Source organism: Lepisosteus platostomus, chromosome 12 (assembly GCF_059453375.1).
Source record: "Lepisosteus platostomus isolate fLepPlt1 chromosome 12, fLepPlt1.hap1, whole genome shotgun sequence".
Lineage (NCBI taxonomy): Eukaryota > Metazoa > Chordata > Actinopteri > Semionotiformes > Lepisosteidae > Lepisosteus > Lepisosteus platostomus.
The window spans coordinates 1,649,356-1,672,182 of record NC_142622.1 but is presented as its reverse complement, the minus strand read 5'-3'; the positions used below and the strand labels follow the sequence as shown (position 1 = coordinate 1,672,182).

Here is a 22,827-nt window from a genome sequence, read left to right as displayed (position 1 = left end):
CATCAACGTGATCTCCTTTTCACAGCAATACATTTGGTGTATTTATTACCAGAGCTTTAGAATGCCAGGGACAGCACTGTAACCCTCCGCCAGACACTTACTCATCGTCACCGGACATAAACCATACAGCATATCCAAGTACACGTCTACATTTATATACTTAGACTAAAGGAGTAAGCAGTACAGTCTATAGGTGGGGAGCTGCGTCAGCTTGCGAAGGCTGCACAGGAACAAGTAATAGGTTTATTCCCAGCTGGAAAGAGAAGAGAGAAAACACGTTTCGCCTGTGGAGTCTTCTTCGGGCGTAAGCACCCAGAGTTACAAGTGAAGAAGGCTCCACAGCCGAAATGTTGTTTTCTGTCTTCTATTTTCAGCAGGAAATAAACATATTACTTGTTCCAGTACAGTATGTACTGGTGTGAGCCTGGTCAGTACCTGGATGGGAGACCTCCTGGGAAAAACTAAGGTTGCTGCTGGAAGAGGTGTTAGTGGGGCCAGCAGGGGGTGCTCACCCTGCGACTCATGTGGGTCCTAATGCCCCAGTGTAGTGACGGGGACACTGTACTGTAAACAGGCGCCGTCCTTCGGATGAGACGTAAAACCGAGGTCCTGACTCTCTGTGGTCATTAAAAATCCCAGGGTGTTTCTCGAAAAGAGTAGGGGTGTAACCCCGGCATCCTGGCCAAATTTCCCCATCGGCTGTTATCAATCATGGCCTCCTAATAATCCCCCTCTGTGAATTGGCTTCATTACTCTGCTCTCCTCCCCACTGATAGCTGATGTGTGGTGAGCGTTCTGGCGCACTATGGCTGCCGTCGCATCATCCAGGTGGATGCTGCACATTGGTGGTGGTGGAGGGGAGTCCCCATTACCTGTAAAGCGCTTTGAGTGGAGTGTCCAGAAAAAGCGCTATATAAGTGTAAGCAATTATTATTATTAGTAGTAGTATATAGGCACGTTCAGAATTGCAAGACCAGAGCTAGTTGCTATTCTCGCCGTGGCCTCTTGGTGTCACTATAGTCTCACAGACACAATTCACATCATGCCATGTAATGTGACCATGTGAAACCCATGCTTGTTCTCAGGTGCATTCTTCATGCTTCTGGCTGTTTCGCACTTTTTACTCAAACTTAAATCTCAAAGGTTATCGGCAGGAAGTACCCAGGGGAGTATAATTAGCAATGGACCTTCATTTCCATTAATAGTCCTTATTTAGGTGCACATACAATATGCTGGCTTTTCCTGTGCTTTTTCTTATAATTACACAGAAGACAATATGAATATACAAGAGTAACTTCAATTCAAATGCATCTGATACATGTCCATATGGGTGCTGTGTGGCCTGGTAGGTACGTCAGTGGCCTCAGGACCGGAGGACTGGGAGCTCAAGTCCCTGCTGCTGTTCCTTGAGTGAAGTGCTTTACCCCAGTACTCACAAGTCCTCCCAGCTCTTAGCACCATGGAAACCAGCATGAGCTCTGGTCCAGTGAGTTGAATGGAATTGAAGAATTCAGGAATGGGATTTCCAGGAATCAGTATGCGCTTCTTCTTGCTGCCTTTCTCAATGACATGGTCTGGTCAGGCTGATGTAGTCCGTGATGTCTCAAGAGTAATGTTTCAAGGGATGCAACCCCCTTCCTTTGAGCCTGGAGAACACAGAACTCCCCGGCAGCACCAGCCCTGGTCTCTGCTGTCCGGGGGCGTGAGGCCACAGCTCTGCCACAAGAGCTGGACTGACCTGCTAACAGGTACTCTCTCTTACTCTAGTAGGACCGCATGTAACTCAGGCTCATGTAATGTTCCTTAATGCAAAGGCACCTGGCAGTGTAGATTAATAAAAGACTGAACTGGCGTGTCAATGATCATGCGCCTAAATGCCTGTGATTTACCTCCGGACCTGTGATAAAATTATTTATAGCAATACCCTGTTCACAGGTGAGCCATACTCTAAGGATTTTACTGCGCGTATCCCTTTCTATTCAATAAAAGCAATCAACGAACACTGATCAAAGAAAAGACCAGAAGTAATGTTATTAACGTAACATAAAAACACATTTTATTCCTTTCATTCAGTTTTACATTAGCTTGAAAATTCATCGAATTAAAAAAAGGGTTGTGTGAGGAAGAGGGACACTGACACCATAAATGTATTGCTTGTGTTTTTTTAAATATAAATTAGAATAATAACAATTCACATCATAGCCATATTTACAGTTAAAGGATTATTACAAAGAATCCGATGGTCAGTCCACGGCCAAGCCATTTCACACAGACCAGCTCGGTACTGCACAGTTAACATACTTCCCAATCTGTGGGTGCAGACGCCACAGCTTCACCAAACTGGTTCTTATACAAAAAAGCCCTGTAATTATTGTGTCATAGGTACTTTTCAGAACACAAGTTTCTACTTCCATCAGATTTAAAGAACAAAATCTGACATCACTGTCATCCAGAAACTCACAAATAAATAACTCCAATAATATCTCCATTAATAAATAGTTTTAATGCCCAGTCTTTCACTATTCACAACATATTACAGGAAATCTACACTGTAGTTGCGTGAACAAAGCGCTTTTATAAATTAAAGATTTCAGGATGTTATTATGAAAGTCCATTAAATACTTTACTGCTAAACAGATGAAACATTAGTGCTTTTATGGCTCCGGCATATTGAAATATTGTAAAAGAAATGTATCAGAGGACAAGAAAAAATTCACAATAAAACATTTTGATTCAGAGAAGGATTAATATCGTGAGGATACACCTTCTATCCATGTTCCAGTTGAAATTGAAGTGTGGAATAATACCCATTGCACTTATATACATGTTTTTGTTTCTTGTAAGTGTTAAAACAGTCTCTAGAGTAGCCAGAGTCAGTTCTGAAGAGGTATTGCTAGACAATCTATCAGCAACAGCTAACCTGTTCATTAGTTTCTGACAACACTAGATAATACAATAAAGCAGCTTAAATAAATTCCACTTTAATAAAGCTGACTTCAACAGGCAATGAATACTGTAAAATGTTTTACAGTAAATCAAATAAATAAGGTTCTGATATTGTTTTCATCCTGATCAATGTTAATAATAGAGAGATCTATCGTCTCATAAACATCCCAAAATAGTCAATAATAAAATAATCCCAAAACAGGCTGGTGTCTCAGTGCAGCTGTCCGATTGTCCACGTGCAGTTCTGTACTCTGGAAGGATGAAGATGGTAGCTGGGTCTGCAGAGAGGGAGAGCACCACGTGCTCGAGGGCAATGGGATGCACGAGGAGGTCTAACACCTCAGTCACAGCTCCATTCTGTCACATTTCAGCACTGGAATCTGCGAATCACTTTCCACTCCCCTGCTGTTTGCTCGTCTCATGTCTAGGCACGGACGAACTATTCTGCCATCACAGGGAAGGAAACTAAAATTAGACAAGGTATCATTTTAGGAACTGGAGCAACTTCCAGTGCTCTGACAGCCCCAGATATTTGTCAGGAAGATTTTGACCAGGGTACAGCATAGCAAAAAAGGTTTGTATATCCAATGCGCATTTCCTGAGAAAGAAGGGGAGGCAGGATGTTCCCACGTTCCTCAATTTTATATTAAAAGTGAAAGCAGTAAAGACTGATTAATGTTTCATTTCCTGTAGCGCTCAGCTGCAAGCAAAATCTTTAAACAGTAGACAAAACACATGAAGAAGGAGCGAGAGTCAAGTGTTTTTTAAAAAAAAGACATAAACTGCATATTTTCTAACAAAGTTTTCCTTCTGCCGTTGCTAGTGGCATCATTATAACAGTTCACAACACTTCAGATGATGCCTTGGCCCCCTCGTGAGTGACCAGCATCACAGCGTAGTATAAACGCCAGGAAACCCATCACAAAGGCGGCAGTCTGAGACCTGGCCATGCACGAACATGCACGACAGTGCGCGGCGCGGAGACGGGCCTGGTCTGGACTTCTGACACCCCCTGTGTTCAGGGCGATCCACATACAGACCCGCACGAAGAGAGACCGGCAATTTTCTGTCTTTACGTACTGCAACGTAGAAAAGCAAAACAAACTAATGTTTAATACTGGCATCTTAGAAAAAATCTTTTCACATTGTTACATATTAGAAGAACTAACAACTGTGAATTTAACACAAACAAACTGTACAGAAATTTGCCACCATGATCCCTCCTTGATTCAGCAGCTAAGCGTACAAACCCATGTGCATGTTAGATGTGCCCATTAACTGTTGTCTTGAGTAACAGTGCTCCGTTTCTTCAGAAACTCGTGTCAAAGTTCAGCTTTATACAATTGCAATTAACTGTATATTACAGTAAAACCTCGGTAAATGCGCATATTCGCATTACCTCCCTCTGTGGTGAAATTTCAAGAGTTTTAAACCATAATGTTATTCACATAACTCGATGTGAAACCTTCCCGGAGAAGGGCACGGTGAACTGCGAGTCTGGGTTAAAAGCCTGTTCTCCGTGCTTGCTCACGGCGAGCTGATGTCCGGCTCCAACCCTCGCCCCGGTGATCCGGCCGGTGTCCTCCGGCGATTTCCGGTGAGGAGACAAGCTCGGGGCTGTCCTGCGCGTCTGCGAGGAGCCCGGCGCTCCTGCCCCGGTCCCGTCGCGCAGGCTGGAGACACAGGCGGGCGGGGCCCCCCAGGTGCGGCCCCCCAGGTGCTGGCTACGCGCGGGGCTCCAGCCGGTGGGAGAGCTCGAAGAGCGCCTGCTGATTGTCGATGATGTGCAGGTGGTGGACGTAGCTCCTCACTTCCTGGCTGTCCTTCTGGCCGCCCTCGCTCCCTAGGAGGGGACACGAACACGCTGGCTATTTGGCATAAAACCCCTAGCTTACTGCAGTTACCCCTCGCCCCCTCAGAGCGGTAAGACTGCGTCTGGAATAATTATTAAGCAAAACGAGTCTCCTCATCCAACACAAATCTGTGGCATGGCATTTTTATGAGTGGAGACTCAAAGAGAACGCTTTTGCCCCAAACACATCCTGTGCATGCAGTTCATCTGTGAGCGCTGGAAAAGGGCAGGTGTTACACTCAAGTGAAATCCTGAGCTAAATGAATGCCAGGGTAGCATCCAATGCTGTGACACGATTTGGCCACAAGAGGGCACAAGCTACAAATAGATCTGATTCTCTTGCTCTGAAACTAAACACCGTCTTTTTATGCAGATAACACATGCGGTCTCCGTAAAACGGTCCCTTTTCTTTCTTTTGATGAACAGTAGAACAGAGGTTTGTGTGTGTTGGGGGGATTATTCACTGATTGTTCCTATTTGTGATGCTCTACACAGGACTTCAAACAAACTACTTAAGAAAGCACGCATTAATTTGTCTTCTAAAAATGTATTCCGTCTAAAACCCATTTTGTCTCTCAACATTACGGGTCTGTTCAATTACTTTAATTATCTCCTGCTGTTAACATTCTTACATTAAAAAGCTCCCCGGTATTTCTGAGGACAGAAATACACTTTGGAGATTTTCCACAGCTGCTTGCCAGCCTCTGCCCAACATCTCCCAGTTCAAGGGTCTGTAGCAGCAGCAGGCAAACACACAAACACAAGACTAGGAAAGGTGTCAGTTTCACTTCAAAGATCACAGATGCCAGCTTTAACTCCGCTATTGAATGCTGGGACACGGAGGGATACAGCAGCCTGCAGGGAGAAACGGCATTATTAACCAGAGGCCGGTCTCCTCTCAGGCACACTCCAGCGACGTGCTGTCACCCTCAGGACAGGAAGACTGCAGCCCATGGGTCTTAACTGACTAGAGAGGCAAGTCGTGTGACCGCGTTCAATCTACCAGACCGACCTCGGCTACCCTTGCAGAACTGCAACAATGCTGCACGCCTCATAGTATTTACTGTGAAGGCACATTATCATTAAACCTCTGTTTAGAGGAAGCGCTATTTTTAATCACCTTAATTATAAGTGTTGGATTATTACCCTTACTTCTGAAAGTAGATATTAACCTATTGTTTTGTACATCTGTATGCAATAATTTTTTTGTGTTTTCCAAAGATGGTAATCTTTGGAAAACAAAGAATTTGAATATCCCACACATTTTTTTCCATTAAAAATACTTTGATTTTAGATCTGAATGACATAGGATATTTACATTTGAGTGGTAATTAATACTACTGGTACCAGCTCAGAACTGTGGGGGCGATACCTGCACAGGTCTGTAACAGCAACAGATGAGATAATGAGATTCCGAAGAAAGTCATTTAACCTGGGAGACAGGAAACGTCCCATGTTCCTCATGAAAACAGCCAATGTTGTTAAAGTCAACAGCCTGGTTTAAGATCTGTGGATTAACCAGCTACTAATCCCTGAACTGGCTGGATGGGCTCATGTCATTTGTAACCTGTCTTGTGTTCATGAAGTTTACTGTATTCATTAGCACATACATGGCCAAAGAAAACAGAGTGAGACCTCTGACACCTTTTGTGGAAAAACAGCTGAACCATCCACAGCTCTGTTCTTCGACAATAAGTGATCTTTTTAACCACCTACAGGGTGCTTAAATATAATAATAATTAACAAAATTATTTTATATAGCGCCTTTAAAGGTGGCTTCTCAAAGCGCTTTACAGAATGACAACAACAATAAAAAATACAAAAGATCTGCACGACGAGAATACACAGTAAGAGGAGACAGTAGATGGAGGTACTAAATACAGTAGGAGCAGTGGGGTAAAGGCTCTGCTAAAGAAAGTCTGAAGAAAAGAATATCTTCAGGTTGGGGTGTTAAAATCAGCAGAGGAATACCTACCCAACTGATCGGTCTGACAGTGCCTTACGAGCCGGACAGTGTCTGCAATCATGTGCTGTGTGAATAAATGAAAAGGACAGTTAAGACACAGCCCACAGCACACAACACCACAGCACAGGCCAGCAGCTCTAGAGGCAAATCAGTCATTGACTTCATACCTAGACAGCACCCATCACCAACCCACACACGAGCACCACAACTTCCACAGTAAGCCAAGCCAAGATCAAACATGAAGAGGCAAACCGACGTGGGGAATCTTGTCAGGGGATGAAATATTCAGAGAAATGTGGCTCGGATATAGCTTCTAAAATAATTATCTGACCTAGATCACTTCTGATAAAATCAGTCCTGTTACTCCAGGATGACATTTCACATCACCGGAACACACAGCATGATTAAGCACCATGTTAAGAGTTTATCCTTTCAAAGCTCATAATTGGCGATTTTCCTAGAGCTGCCCCTAGAGCTGGAAGTGGTATGACTGGCACATTCTTCTATATTCCTACAGGTGTTCTCTCAAAACATCCACGCAAAAGTCTGTTCATATCTCTTGCTTGTTTTAACTTACCAGCTTTTCAAAGTTGACGAGGTTATCTAGGAAGGTTTTATTTCCCTCATGGATGAATGTGATATCTAAGAGGCACGAAAGACAAAGGGTAAGTACGTTACTTTCTGCTACGCACAGCCTAACTCTGCTGGAGAAAAGATTCAGTAAGATTGTGCAGCTATTGAAATGAGATTTTCCCAGATTATCTGCAGTTTTATAATGTTTCACAAACCGAACGTAATGATGCAAAATCTGATCTTTTCCCTGATAATTCTGTTTACTAAGAAATGTCAGTTAGAAATGTCACCTTTATGATGTGCTGATAATGCATCAGGAACAGGCAAGCATGAAAGATTTCTGAAGCTACAAGGCTTAAATGGTCTCAACAGGTTACCTTTCAGAAGAAGAGGCATGAAAGGGATTTTTGGAGGTTTCATCTTCTTGAAAGCATCCCTGTAGGCCTTGTGGTTTAAGGAGGGGTCCTGCAAAGACATGTCATGTCATTAGTCCCTGAGGAAAAGCACACCTTTGCTTCAGCAAATCAATTTTACATGTTTATATAGCAACAGTATTAACTTTACAGTGGCCTCAGCTGTCATGATTTAAAACTTCCTGCATGACACGTCAACAGCACAAGAATCTAATTGATTAAAAGGCATTCAGCTGTTGAAAGTGCTCACAATGTCTGGCTCCCTGCCCCACCGCCTTTCTGCGGCGAAATACAACATGAAAATGACTTACTGTTAGCAGTTCGAGTTCTGAAAATAGCTTTCTGAATTTCCCTGGTACTTTCTGAAAGGAAAAGAGATGCAAATAAGTGGCGCGGACTGTGTCTGTGGCAGCCAGTGGGCAGGGAAAGAGACTGCTGCCTCTCAACAGGGGCAGACAGGACCACGGTCACTGACCTCCCAGGTGTGGCTCAGCCGGCTGACTGCTGCGGTGTTGAGCCCCATGATGATGGCAAAGAAGGAGTTAAGGTTTCTCTGAGCCCTGCAGCTGCAAGGGGAAAGAGAAGCAGATTCAGGGACAGCCGAGAGACAGCAGGCACGTGACCAGAAACTGATTCTCAAGCACACTGCTGTAGCTGGGGCCTGCAGGAAGACCAGTGATCTAACTCTGCTCCTAGTTCATTTTCAGCCTTATACTCCTCCTCTCACCTCTCCCTAACTTGGAATTTTACTGTTACTCTTGCAAAAGAGAGATCACAGTGTCATTTTAAGTGGTATTTAAACCATGACCCCTAGGTCTAAATACAAGAACATTTTGATGAATAAACACATTTGGTTTACATTAATAAAGAATTAAGCTGCAAGGGATTCCTTTGGTTCCAACATACTGTAACTCGTGCCCAAATGTTTATACTTGTGTATCTGTAACTATGCAAAGACATTCTGTCGGCGGAGCAAGGTAACCACGATGATTTTACAAATGCAGAACTGACTTGATTCGATCTAGCCAGAAGGAGAGCAAGCACTGTCTCGGACATCGCACCCAGTGAAGCCCTAAAACAGCACGCACACTCGCACACTGAAGGGCCACGCCAAAAGTCTGGGGGGGATGAAGGGAATTTTTTTGCATTGCACCAACAGATTCATTTAAGTATCTGAAACCTGGGCTGTCGTCACGTAAACAAAAATAAAATGCTTACATTCTTATGTTATTTCTACATTTGTAATACTTTTTTTGTACCTGTGCCATCTCTGTTAAGCAGGTGCGAGACATCTGCTTTGATCTAATCTGGCCCTGTAACACAGCCTGTCTCCGTGTCTGTGTGCAGCCCTGAGGCGCTAGCGTGTGAGTGATAGAGTGGAGGGTCTCATCTGAACTGCATGATTGGAAAGAGCAGCAAGGTGACGGTGTTGAGCACGTGGCGGCTGCTGGTATCCATGCCCTCAGAGCAGCCAGCTCTGCGGCTGAGGAGGGCTCTGTGTGATGCCACAGTGCCAGGGAGCAGGGAGGGATTGAGAGGTTACAGTAACTGGGATGTGATACAGGGTGGCGTCTCGCCTGGAGCTCCATGCAGCTGCAGACTGCATTATCACTCATTCCAGTTACACCTTCTAGAAAGCCAGCAGAGAGAGCTTTGAGCGTTCTGAGAATCCAGGTCAAATCTCCAGTGGGGGCTGGTATGTAAAGAACAGGATGAGAGATAAAAGATTTAAAATACTTCAGCAGTATCGATGGACATTTTGCCAGTAGCCATATCACCCTGCAGTTCACCACTGGCAGCCCACTGGAGCTCAGCAGGTGTGAGCCTGGTGGGAGACCTCCTGGGAAAAACTAAGGTTGCTGCTGGAAGAGGTGTTAGTGGGACCAGCAGGGGGCGCTCACCATGTGGTCTATGTGGGTCCTAATGCCCCAGTATAGTGACAGGGACACTGTACTGTAAAATGGCACCGTCCTTCGGATGAGACATAAATCCGAGGTCCTGACTCTCTGTGGTCATTACAAATCCCAGGGTGTTTCTTGAAGAGATTAGGGGTGTTACCCCAGTGTCCTGGACAAATTTCCCCCTGGCCTTTACCAATCATGGCCTCCTAATAATCCCCATCTCTGAACTGGCTTCATCACTGCTCTCCTCCCCACTGAGAGCTGGTGTGTGGTGCATCATCCAGGTGGGGGTACACACTGGTGGAGGGGATCCCCATGACCTGTAAAGCACTTTGAGTGGAGCGTCCAGAAAAGCGCTATAGAAGTGTGAGGAGTTACTATTATCGTTCTGCACTTGACCTGTTGGATGCGGAGCAACACAAGAAAAGAACAAGAGGGCAGAAAAGGAAAGGGAAGCACAGCTTACTGAGCCGCGATTTTGACGAACTTCTTGACCAGCTGCACGCGCTTGCAGAGCTGAGTGCACAGCAGGATCTCGGTCATCACCCACATCTGCACCTCGTCACATCGCTGCAGCAGGAGCTCCAGCCCCACCGCGGCCCTGCTGCCGCCCTGCTGGCCGAAGGTGTAGTGGATCAGCTCTTGCTGAGGACAAGAAACAAGCAGAGACGTTCAGAAACACACAGGATTGTCACAGCGTCCCCATCTCTACTCATTCAAACCCAACAGACGGAGGCCAACGGTAAGAGATCACCGTGTCAATCAGGCAATGGGTTTATTAATGCTATTTAATGAGCCGTACATATTTAATAGCAGTTTTTCAGGAACAAAGTTCTTCTTGGAACAGTAGAAAAGACTCCAGGTGAACTGGGTCAGGAAAAAGGTGACAGTACACAAGTCCTTGAGTCCACCGACATCTCTTGAAAGTACCGTGTCAGCAGTTCACGTTGAACTGGGGACCAGGCCCATCCTGCCTTAGACAGCATTTTTTATTCTGCAGCACGGTGCGTTTAAAGGGAGTGAGCATGCCGGCTAGGGAACAATGTGCAGGGTATTCAGAACCACTCTGAACCCGGACCCACGGTGCTCAAGCTACAGTGTCATGACATTCAACACCCTCACTAGACAACGGCTGGTTTTTCATTCAGGGGAGTGGCCTCTTAAAACAACACAGTGCAGAGTACTGAAGGCCAGTGATGTCATTCACCACACAGACAGTCCTCCAATACCCCCAGAGAGATCAGGTCCTAAATCCGATTCCAACCTACGATCTGAACAATCAGATCCGAGTTACAGTGATGTTTCTCTTCGGCGCTGTTCACGACAAAAGGGGGTCTCTTTCACAAGCAGCTTTTAAAGCCCCCCCGTTTCCCACACAGCTCAGCTCCCAGAACTCACCTCATGCACAGAGTTGAAGAGGCTCCAGTCAAAGTTTGTCAGGGCGACAGCTACATCCCAGGTGTTCATCCCCAGCATCCGGACAGCCCTGTGCTGCACCTCTGCGTTGTCCGAGAACGGATTCTGAAACAAGAGGCGCGACATTCAAGTGATCTGATTGCTCTTTGAATCTCACAACCAGGCACTCAAATTACTGAGTGCTGATCACAGAAACGACTGAGTTTTGTTAAATTGGTACGATTAATTTAACATGTTTTTTTTTTGCATTTTGACGCAAAAATTACAATGGAGTGCATTTCTCTTGCCATTGGTGAATCAACCAACTTATACAGTCTGGCAACATCCCTCCAGTGCTAACCTGCTGACAGAGGCAACATTCCTGCTGTCTCCCTTTGTGAATAAAACGCTCTGGTTCAGCCAGCCCAACAGACTCATTCAGAATCAACACTGAAACACGAACCAGAGGACATGAGTGGAAGCTGATGGGAAGTGTGTTTAAAACTGAAAGCAGGAGGAACTTATTAGTTGTGGGACTTTGGATCAAACTACCGAGCTATGCCGTCGAAGCTTATGCCCTGGCCTTGCTCAAGACATGACTGAATGAGAGCCTTAAATCACTTAGTTACTGAAAACCAACAGAATGGACCCCTGCATTTATAAAAAGATGAAGATACGGATGGATATGGGGATTAAGTGTAGTACAGCCACCACTGTCATGAATCACTGAGGACTGTCACGGGCTGCTGTCCAGGCTGTGCCGCAGAAGGAGGTCAGAGACTCTGCCGACAGCTCCAGGCACTACATATCAAATAGTTGTCTCCGTCAGTACACATGCTTGTGCAGAGTGCAGGGCGAGGCCTGCAGCCCAGCAGCCACCAGCACAGGTCCGCAGCAGGAAATCAGCCAAGCAGCAGCTGCAGCAAGGCAGCCGTGGAGTGGGCCTTCACAGCTCTCACACAGCTGGGCTCCTGGGAGCCCGCAGTGCCCCACTGGCAGGCTCTGCTGGACTCGCTGCCCTTGAGAAACGCCTAACGGCCTGTTCTGGAGGAAAGCTTGCACAGTGCTCGATCTCCCTTCCCATGCTGGTCCAAAGGTAACAGCAATACCCCTGATGGGGTTAATAAGATCAAGATTCGTTTATTCCGAACGTGAGGGGTTTAAATGAACAATGGTCGACAGTTTCCGAACTTAAAAAAAACCTGAAGAAGCAGGTCCCAAGAATAAAGTTGCAAACATTAAAACAGCTCTAAAACTCTGAAATACCAGACTCTGCGCCTTATACATCATTTTGTTCTTACCTTACCTTTAATTATACGGTTTTAATTTTTGAACACGAATAGCAAAAACACTGCTCTCACCATTATATCACTTAGGTCTTTTCTACAAACAACAAGACGCCCAGATTCTGGCAGCGATTCCGAATACACACTGTCGTGCAGCTGGAGGATGTGCTTTTCTGCGGGGAGAGAAGAACAGAGACAGGAGGGTGACACCAAGATACAGTAGGTCAAAGTGTCTTTCTCACATGATTTCCTTCAGCCCTCTGTTCTGCTTTGCATGGTCCAGACACTGGGAAAAAGAAACTGGTTGAGTCTGGACTGCATCCAACTGGAACAATTTCTTTGGTCTTAGAAGCTTAAAATTGATTTCATTTCATTTTTCATGGTGCCTGTATGTTCAACATCAGGCGGTCTAAGAACGCATCACACTTTATAAAGATTGCTATAAACGAACTTGCTGGACCTCAAGTATTGAAATGGCACATCTACCCCGCGCACACCAGCTGGGGCGGACGTGCCCTCCTGCCGAGCTGCAGTAAGGCTCTGGCCTGCTTGGCGAGTCCCTCCCTCGTCCCCGGTGGAGAGCAGGGGAGGGGAGTTACCTCCAGTGAAGGTCACCACCATTAACACCATGTCTTCCTCCGTCTGCTCCATCTTCTCAGCCACGGCCCTGAGCAGCTCCTGGGCCGAGACGGGCGCCTTGGCCTTCACACTCACGTACGAGTCCGTCGTCACGTACACGCGGCAGAACACTGGCCAAGGGGGGAAAGGGCAAAAGGCAAAGTGTCAGTCCGCGTGACATTGCCACAGCAGCAGTGAGCCTGTGGGAGACGGGCTCGCTGAGTTAGTAGCGCCGCCCACCTCCAGCCACAACCTCATCTTCCACCAGAACACAGGATTATCAGATCAGCCACCTCCTGGGAGACCTCCTGTCTACAGCAAGTGTGCTGCCTGGGCTGCAGCAGTGTCCACTCAGGACTAAACCAACACCAGAGCCGGCTTGTTCTTGGAAACTGAACTCTGGGGAAACCCGTTCTTCACGAACAGTGCGAAACGTACACAAGCTGTGCTACTGTTAGAAAGAGGAAGGACCTCGGTATTATATAACTACAAAAATACTGAGCTCCACAGACATGGTTCTGCACAGGAGAGGCTCCAGTGCCCACTGTGTGGAGGCAGGTCTTCAGGGTGGGAAGACCCATAACAGCAGACCTCGGGCACTACATCCAGAATACAGACCATTCAGTGCCTAATACTGTACTCGATCAAGAGAATCTTAAAATCCACTCTGTTTAATTACCTACACATTAGTTGTGTTGATGCAAAATGTAGCCTATTTAGCACCTCAGAAGATGCCCCAGTATGTAAGGCATTACAGCAGTTAATCTTGACGAACGAGAGACCCGTATCAATATTTCAGCAAGGGTACGCAGGTGGAAGACCGATGCCCTAAGTACATGACTGAAGACGCCCCCCGTTCACAGCGCTACTGATTCTAACAGCGGTCGGGGAGACTGCAGTCCCTCCTGGACCTGCTCACACGCTCAGTGAGCTGAAGGACCTGGCCACCCTGCGCGCTGCGCCCAGTGTGGGATTCACAAGCCCATCGCCCCACCACCTACTCCTTCTCCCCACCTGGGTCACGTTAGGACCTCTTCAACTCTTAAAGCAAGGCAACAAACACTTAACATAGGCTAAGTAACAATCTCGGAGATCAGACGCAGCAAGCCGGCTCCCTCCTATCGGATTGGGACAGAACAATCTTACTCCTCCTCTGAAGCCTCCCACCCGCCTCAGAGCTGCTGAGCTCCAGGTGCCTTCGTTGTACCTTAGTCGTACCTTCCAGTACTTCCAGCTCGAACCACGCCAGTCCTCCCCTTATCCCCACCGAACGCTTTCCAGCTCACTTCCTGATCTCAGCCAAGAGAAATTCACACAGCTGCATCACGCCTCTCAGAGCCGGACAAAACCAGCTCGTTGGGCTCACAACCCCCGACCTTTCCTACACCTCAACATGGAAAATCAATCACCTTTTAAATGACCTCTGTATAACTGAGGATACCTGCGCATTCATGAATAACACACTGCATTTAACTAGAAGCTCGCCTACGACACTGTAAACAGTCTCCCATTGCCTGACACCCAGAGACAGTCCACTCTGTGGGAGACAGGCAGTGAAAACCACGCACACAGACGCTGCACACCCGGCTCTTTGCACTGCGAAAGCCTGTAAGGACCACCATGGGGATTATAATCATTTAACAGTCATTATCGTACAATGACTTCTCTTCCTTGGACCATACGGTGAGTGAATATGTGTGGCAGCTTACACAATGGATTCCAGACCCGTTCGGAGTCACACACTGCCAGCCAGCTACCCTCCAGCTGCTCTGGACCTCAGCCATTTACTGTATGTCATCTGTATCACACGTATCCCACACATTGTTTTCTGAGCATAAACACAATGGCAGGACGACCTTTCTAATAAGATATGCATGCAGATCTTCCCTCAATACATATTTTTCTAAAACGGTGAGCGTTACAGAAATCCCCTCACTGCACTGCTTACCTTCCTTTGCCTCACTGTGTGGCCCTCTGGGCTGGAGCCAGTTTTCCTTAAGGCTGAATTGGTGGAAGAGGGCTTTATTCTGAATAAAGGGAGGGAAGGAAAATTAATTAAGCATGGATTTCTAACACTGATTACATCACACTCACACTTCTGTCCCACAATGCAGACACACTTGCCCAGGAAACGAGCTGACAATAGTGCGTTTCTGCAGGGCTGGCTGCCACAGACCAGCCTCACTACAGCGAGGAGTGGCGGTTCACAGCTGGTGACTGCGGTGACCCCTTGTTAGCAAGACTCTCCCTGCCCCTGCCAGGAATCGAACCCGGACGCTCGTGGGCCCCCAGCACGCACAGCGCCCTCCCCACACAGTGGATATCTCTACCACACCAAAGGTCCAGGCCCCCAGCGTGGAGAGTTTAGAGAGGCCTTGCTCGGCGCACTGAGCCCTGCCTACGTTAGCTGTCCAACACTGGGCCTGATGGAAACCTCGCCCCAACCAGCTACAGACCCTCTGCTTGCAGGCAGGCTTCTGCGGCAAAGGAGGAGGAGGACTCTGATGCAGGGAGAGCAGACACCAGGTGCACTGCAGCTTTCTAAGTTGCTGGCTCTGTGTTCAGCAAGAATGTACCTGTACCTGCGTTGTAAAAGCCCGTCCTAGGAATTTCAGCAGCAAAAAAAAGAGCAGGAGCTGAAGCGCGAGGAGATCTGATGCGAGTATCAGCGCTCAGCTGTGGCCTGAAATTATTTCCATTGGCCAATGGTTTCCAGTGCGACCTCCACCCTTCGCTCAGGTTGGGCTTGTGTTTGACCCGCGTTAAGCATCGATGTAAACGTTCCCACACGCACACCACTCCACCCACACGCTCAGCGTCCTTTTAAAGGCACTGAAATCACTCCCTCGTTTCAATGGAGCCGATGAGGCTCCCGAGAGGTTCGCAGGCAGAGAGGACTCGGACTCAGAGCTTACCTTTCTGTGGGGGGAGTACTCATCGACAGTGCTGAGGAGAGAAGACGACAGAACCACGTGACATAAAACATGCTTGACATTAGATGAAAAGAGTTTGATTTTTTTTTCCCCACGAACACGACATTTTTACTTTAAAATATTTTTTTTTTCCCCACAAGGTGCACACAACAGAATACAAAAAAGTGGAAGCTACAGCTAAAACTTCTGGGGTGTTTTTTCCATCACACACAAGTTTAATGATGCTAATTCAGATGTTTGAAGGTATAATAATTTTTAAAACACTTTCATCAGGTGCCAAAGTAAATATCAACAATTAATATTATTTCAATATACAGTATCAGCTCTTATTTCCCTTACTTCCCTAATTTCCTTATTTACCGTGCACTTGATGTTCAATGACAACAGAACCTACACCTACACACGGACATAATATGTACATCCAACAGAGCACAACAAACAGAACGATTCTAGACTCCTCTGCCCAACCCAGCAGGAGAGACAAATGATAAAGCTGTGCAGGCTGCTGTCATTATTAGTTTGGTCCCTCCTGGTTCACCCATGTTGTTTTTTCCAATTTTAAATTTCCTCGGATTCCAGTCCGTTTCTATGCAATTAGTCTAAGCCTCTACGGGGGTCTCTTGGTTAATCACCGATGCTCTCAGGTCTGTCTGAAGATGAGCCGAATCATGGAGGCGAGCTTTAGGTGACCTTTAAACAGCAGGCCATTTTAGGCAGGGAGCCAGGGTTCATTCCAATATGAAGTAATAAAAAAATAACAAAGTCTTCAGAATATTCAGTGCAGGGGTGTCATTTTTTTTAAACGGTCTCCCCTTCACTGCAGTCTGAGCCTGGTCTGTTAGGGGCACAGATCATACATCGAAGCAGCGCAGCAGCATAAACAAGAAAACAAGACGAGAATGGCAAAAACGTCAACTAAGGTCGGGGAGGTCACTCCTGATAGCCTTCCGCAGGCCGGCCAGCCCCTCAGGGCCACCACAGCAGGCAGAGGCGTCCAGATCTGACTCGCGAGACTGCTCGGACAGCCAGGCCGGCGGGCGAGGAGCTGGTCCCCTCTCCCGCACGCGGAGCCGAGACCCCACCCCTCCCGACAGCCCGGAGGACAAGCAGCTCGGCCTGTTTAACGCGGCACAGCTGGCCTTGCCCGTAGGCAGCGAGTCCAAGGGCCCTCCGAGCTGGCCGCGACACTGCCTGCGTTTCCGGTCTGCACTCGGCACAGCGGACAAGGCAGCAGCTGGGAGCTCAGCAGCCCGCTGTCTGCGAGACCCGCCCTGGCGGCACGGCGGAGGAGAGCAGACTACAATGCGTTTCTTTCACAGCGTGGCCTTTACAATCGGCGCCCAGGGCTCCTCGCATTCACAGGGGGAAAACCGCCGAATGACCTTCGAGCCTTCGAGACCGCCTGTTTCACCCCCCTGCTACGGCCACTGACAATCACGCCACTTCTCGGAGGAAGATGCACTACTTGCATCGTCTGACTGTGTTGTAGGCATGCGTGGAAACATGTATTCATTTATTGTTAATGGGAGACAGCACGAGAATATAGGAATGAGTCAGGATTGAAAAAGAACAGACTTTCAGCTGTTGAAAATCTGAAGGGGTCCTGTGCAGGATTTGAATGAAATGTGATTTGTGTCATTTATAAAAATCCCAGCTCACGCTTGCCCACACAGATCTTCAGAAAAAGGTCAACAATAAACAGCAAATGTTTATTATCCCATTTAGTCTGCTGCTAAAGATTAGAGGATTTAGGAAAGCAAAGTAACAATTTTAACATCAGGATAAAAGACTTAACTTTCATTTTTCTCGCCAGATTGCAAATAAAAAGAGAGAGGAGAAGAGAGGCCACTCACTGTCTGCGGTGCATTCGCAGGAGCTTCTGAAATTCCTTCAAATCCTTTTCAAGTGTTGGGTATTCGTAAAGGTCATCCAGCACATACCGATACAAGGTCTGCAGGAAGATGAAGGTGTTTATTACAGACATCATGATGATGATGATGATGATGATGATGATGATGATAATGATCTACCTCGCAAGGGTGTCGAAATGTGTAAGTGCTAGGACTTTGCCGTGTCCAGCAATCACACACTGTACGTGGTCTCAGACACAGGCCTGTGACAAAGATGCTTGTGTTTTTCAGACTGCTGAGAACACAGCCACTACAAGATTGAGATATCATGTCATTTTTTCCACTGTGATCATTGTTCAAAGTTCAGGGTGGCGCATAAATAAAGTTGGTTATTTCATTCAGCATTTGGTACTTTATTCATTAGATGAGGAATCAGTAACTTTCTGAATTCTAGCCTGATTCAGATTATGCAAGAGGGTGGCTGTACTAGTCTTTAAAGGCTTTCTCAAGTATCCAGACAGCTTCTGAGTGGGACAGGGAACACGGTGCTGTGGGAGGTACTGTCCTTAGGGTGAAATTTGTAACTCAAGTTTAAACTGACTGCTTGTTCTTTTAAAGTTAATCCTGTTGTGCTTTGGAATGAAAAATCCATAACAGTCATATTGACATTTTTTTTTAAAGCAAATGTGTCAGGAACCTTTCGGATTTTCATACTTTCTGCATTTATGATTAGATGAAATTTCAACAGGTCAGACTGAAGTTTTATCTCTGTGCTAAAAGGGAAGCCTGAGACACAAAATGTTTCAGAGTTGTGCACCAAGATATCTCTTTACAGAATACAAAGCTGCAAGATGGAGACTATGAGCCTCGTATACCTATTGCATCATGTCTGTATCACCTATCACAGTGTCATCCCAGCAGTCTCTCATTGTTACTAATCTACAAGAAAGCAGGAACAGCTTTTCCTGCTTTTATAAACTACGTACTGGACTTGTGGGATGAACTATTCAATCACACTTTGAAACTAGTCAACTGCTTTTTCCATTAAGAGATGAAGCAAAGGATGTTGCAGATATCCAAGTATGATATCAATAAATCAATAAAGCTCATTTTAGATTTGCAGCACACATCGGAGCACCACGGGGAGCTGTCTCTGCTGTCCCTGCACAGGTGATCACAATTCGCCTGCAGGGGTGAAGAGGTACAGTACACTGCCCGACTGCGTCTCCACCCAAACCACTGCGCACACTGTGTCTGGTGGCTTCAGATCTGAGAACTCCTAGAAAAAGCACCTTGCCTTACAAAAACCAGGATGAAGAAAATTTAAGCGCGTTTCATTTACTGTGCCTTAAAACCTGGCATGTGACCAATACCTTCATAAAGAGCTTGACGTGCTCCTCTTCTCTCAGGACGTCTCGGTACAGGGCAGTCCACTGCGACACCAGGTGCAGCACCTTTCGCTTCCTGAACAGAGCTTCTTGGCTTTCCTCTTTGCTCCTGTACCTTTTTGAGCAATAGGTGAGATCAAATTAAGGAAAACTCTGTGCAGGATGTCCGGGAGTTTATTTGCGAAGACGATGGGGTAGTGAGGAGACTAATCCAGCACCTGCAGAAACATTCAGGGACAGATGCCAGACTACAGGCAACAGAAGAGGGGGAGAAACGGGCCACAGCCTCTTCATTTCTGCTGCAGCGCACAGCCAAAGCAGGCCTGTCACCTGTCAGGGCCCCAGAACAGACCAATCGCCTTTCATTACCACAAAGAGGACCAATCGCCTTTCATTACCACAAAGAGGACCAATCGCCTCTCATTACCACAAAGAGGACCAATCGCCTCTCATTACCACAAAGAGGACCAATCGCCTCTCAGGACCCAGAAGAGGACCAATCGCCTTTCATTACCACAAAGAGGACCAATCGCCTCTCATTACCACAAAGAGGACCAACCGCCTCTCAGGACCCAGAAGAGGACCACTCGCCTCTCAGGAACCCTAAGCAGAGCTGGCTAACATGTTATATATTATTGATCATTTTCACAATGAGGTAAGGAAGCTGCTGACACTTGATGAGATAGCGCCCTGGAATGAATACACTTAAAATCATGCTGTGCTAAAGATGGACAATGATATTGCCTTAAATGCAACACAGAGACATTTACAGTAAACCCTGCTATGTGTGTTAACAGCTAAATATGTTTACTACTGTATATGCACTGTTCTGTATTCTACCAGTATATAAAAATACATATATTTCCAGTATCTCAAACAAGGTATAAAGGTACTAATGCTTTCTGTGTTATTTATCACACCAGCACGTGGTAGATATGGGGCAAGACTGGAGCCGTTACTGAAGCAGTTAAGATACGTTTGGCCAACATTCATGTTTACAGCTGAACACACACACACACACACACACGTTTTACACTCAGTGCAACTGCCAGCTCCAGCACATATGAATTGTAAATATCCTTTTCATTTTCTGCTCGAATCTGGACTCTCCAGGGGACTCCACAGAGCTCGAGGAAGACTGCGTCGGTGAAGAAACGAGGTACAGTAAGTAGAGAATGACTAATTACTCTTTGCAGAAGAAGCTTCGCTACAGGCAGTAATTTCCACATGCTGTATATTTATCAAATCGTTTCCCCACTCAGAAAGCTCCTTCCTCTCCACAGGGGCGATGCCCGCAGGCCCTATAGCGCCCCCTGTTGAAGAAGGGGCTTCCGGCCTTGGCAGCCACCCCCTGCCTCTCTAACGCAGACACACCCGGGACCAGCCCCTCCCTTCTGCAGCATCACTGCCTTCTGCCTCCAGAAGCCGAAGGCCACACAGAATTACAGCAGTCAGGTCCCGAACCACAAGAGTAAGCACTCAGGGTCACTGAACGCCCACCCCCAAGCAAATTCATCTTAAAATAACTAACGTGTTCCTGTTCCACATTAAGGCCACAATTAGTACAACCTAATTGTACTACATTCATTTCCCCTCCCACAATTTCTGCACTAGGAACAATTCCCCTCTATCCCTGCTGTTGCTGGCCCTGCTGTACAGTCCTTCGTGCTCCTGCTACACGGTCCTTGTGAAGGATATTGTCCCAGCAGCGCCTGACAAAGGTCACTCGTCGACATGAAGACCAGGTAGGTCAGCAGGAAGTCGTCTAGAAGGGTTTCTGAAAATAAGAGCAGAATGGAAATCACATTAAGAATACAAACGACAAATATCCGATAGAACCTTCCAATGACAAAGTAAGATTTACACTCCACAGGGTGGGCTGGTGCTCCGTGTGACAGAGGAGAAAGAATTGGATTCTTTGGTTCAGGCCGTCAATGCCTGCACACAGATCTGCCAGCTGCTCACTGCCGCACTACAGGCAGGTGATCTGAGGGCCTGGAGGGATTTTCACTTTCCTCCTTGCTTCGTCGTTCCGAGGTGAATTTCACTACCGCGGTCGTGTTTTTAAAACTCTCGAGAAAAGCAAACACCACCACACCTGTCCTAAAGAAATCCTAAAACGATAACAAAACAAAACAAAAAGAATATGCGTAGTCACTTGTTTTGTAAAACAATTTTTAATCCCATACTGTCATTGTAATAAATATTTGTTTTAACCAAGTGTGCCTGGATTATTACTCCTCTCAACTAAGCTGTGCCAGAGAATAAAGAATCCAGGTGTCTCTAGTTATACCAGCCGCTGGGGTATATGGTTAGAAATTGCATACAAGTTGGGGGTTACTGTATGAATAATTATTTCACTGTTCGACTAAATTTCAATTCAATTTCAATGTATTTTTACATACTGTAGCACATTTCACAACAAGGTTGCCCCAAGGCATTTAACAAAGCTGTGTGACAGTGCATAACATTACAATACAAATGTATTGTATCGATCAATTCTTGATTTTCAACAGTTTCATAACCCCCATTTGCAACAATATTAACTCATAGATATTAAGATTAGTTTTCTCAAATATAGCACTATAAAAGATCTTGCTCTTAATATTTTGAGAAAGGCTGTTAAAGTGCACACTATACAAACCTAATAATAAATATTATCACTATCTTGATTCTTGAGTATTAATTCTTTACATTTAAATGAAGCTTTATGGTTACGTACTGTAGTTGCAACTACCACTTGCACTGCTGAATCCTGTAAGGCTCTTTCAACAAACGAACTTTAAATACCAAAAGCCACTTCACAGAATGTGATCTCATCGTAACCCTGTACCATTCCAGATTCCCCATTCAGTCTTTTCACATTATTATAATGGTGTTCATTCATTTTTAATTTGCTGTTCGGATAGTGACTTTAAAATGAATTGCCTCACCACCCTTTTGTACCTATAAAATAATAGCTATTTCATATGCTGCAGTGCAGACAGAAGGACTATGGATAAGGCCATCTACATTAGTCTGCCAGCGTATACTGCATCTGCTCTGTACCACCCACCCTCGATTCTGCGGTGAAATCTCATTCCCATCGTTACAGTGGACATTTGACACGTGTTTAGCTGTTTGCTAGATGTGTTTTTCCTTCTTACTTGAAACACAGTAACACAAACGTCCAGCTGCTTACTTCGTGACGCCAAGTGGCCTGCAGCATAACTTCCCAGGATCTTTATAGGGGAAACATTGTTTTCCAGAGCACAGGAGGTGACGTCACCCCATCGGGAAGTGGATACAGATAGATTTCTTCCCAATCTTCCGACATAAAGGAATTCACTGCCTAAACTGACTGGCAGTTCCAGGTTGGGGCAGAATGAAACTTGTAACAAATAGTTGTGTTCTGGTTCTGTGTCACAGCAACCCGCTATTACACAGTACTGCATGGAAAGCTGCTGCAGACTCCAGAGATATGGTGAGCATTCACTCACAATGTTTTCCTGAATAAAGTCATTGCTAAGACAGAAGATGCCAAATACAGCATGTGGCCAAACATACAGTGTTTTAATTCAGCTACTGTAACCAAAGCGCATTGCTTCAGCTTGTTTTCTGGAGAGAGAAATTATTGCACACTTCATATCAACAGATAAATGCTAGTTTTTGGATTAAAAATTGCACTCTTATACTATATAGCACTTACTGTACAAATAGATATCTT

At 46.0% G+C, this 22,827-nt stretch overlaps 1 protein-coding gene across 2 annotated transcripts in view; it reads right to left on the bottom strand.

Annotated features, from left to right (window-relative positions):
- Nucleotides 1-2,030: 2,030 nt before the first annotated feature.
- rapgef5a (Rap guanine nucleotide exchange factor (GEF) 5a) overlaps nucleotides 2,031-22,827 on the bottom strand; it is a 75,477-nt gene continuing 54,680 nt past the window's right edge. For both annotated transcript variants that reach the window (XM_088600395.1, XM_088600394.1), the window contains 15 exons: nucleotides 20,820-20,898; nucleotides 19,107-19,251; nucleotides 17,737-17,834; nucleotides 15,866-15,896; nucleotides 14,899-14,977; nucleotides 12,932-13,081; nucleotides 12,408-12,505; nucleotides 11,050-11,172; nucleotides 10,118-10,296; nucleotides 8,226-8,316; nucleotides 8,062-8,112; nucleotides 7,715-7,802; nucleotides 7,342-7,406; nucleotides 6,774-6,828; nucleotides 2,031-4,789 (listed from right to left, as the gene is read on the bottom strand). In XM_088600395.1, coding sequence (XP_088456521.1) covers nucleotides 4,671-4,789; nucleotides 6,774-6,828; nucleotides 7,342-7,406; nucleotides 7,715-7,802; nucleotides 8,062-8,112; nucleotides 8,226-8,316; nucleotides 10,118-10,296; nucleotides 11,050-11,172; nucleotides 12,408-12,505; nucleotides 12,932-13,081; nucleotides 14,899-14,977; nucleotides 15,866-15,896; nucleotides 17,737-17,834; nucleotides 19,107-19,251; nucleotides 20,820-20,898 — 1,451 coding nt within the window. In that variant the 3' untranslated portion in view covers nucleotides 2,031-4,670. The remainder of the gene's footprint in view (nucleotides 4,790-6,773; nucleotides 6,829-7,341; nucleotides 7,407-7,714; nucleotides 7,803-8,061; nucleotides 8,113-8,225; nucleotides 8,317-10,117; nucleotides 10,297-11,049; nucleotides 11,173-12,407; nucleotides 12,506-12,931; nucleotides 13,082-14,898; nucleotides 14,978-15,865; nucleotides 15,897-17,736; nucleotides 17,835-19,106; nucleotides 19,252-20,819; nucleotides 20,899-22,827) is intronic.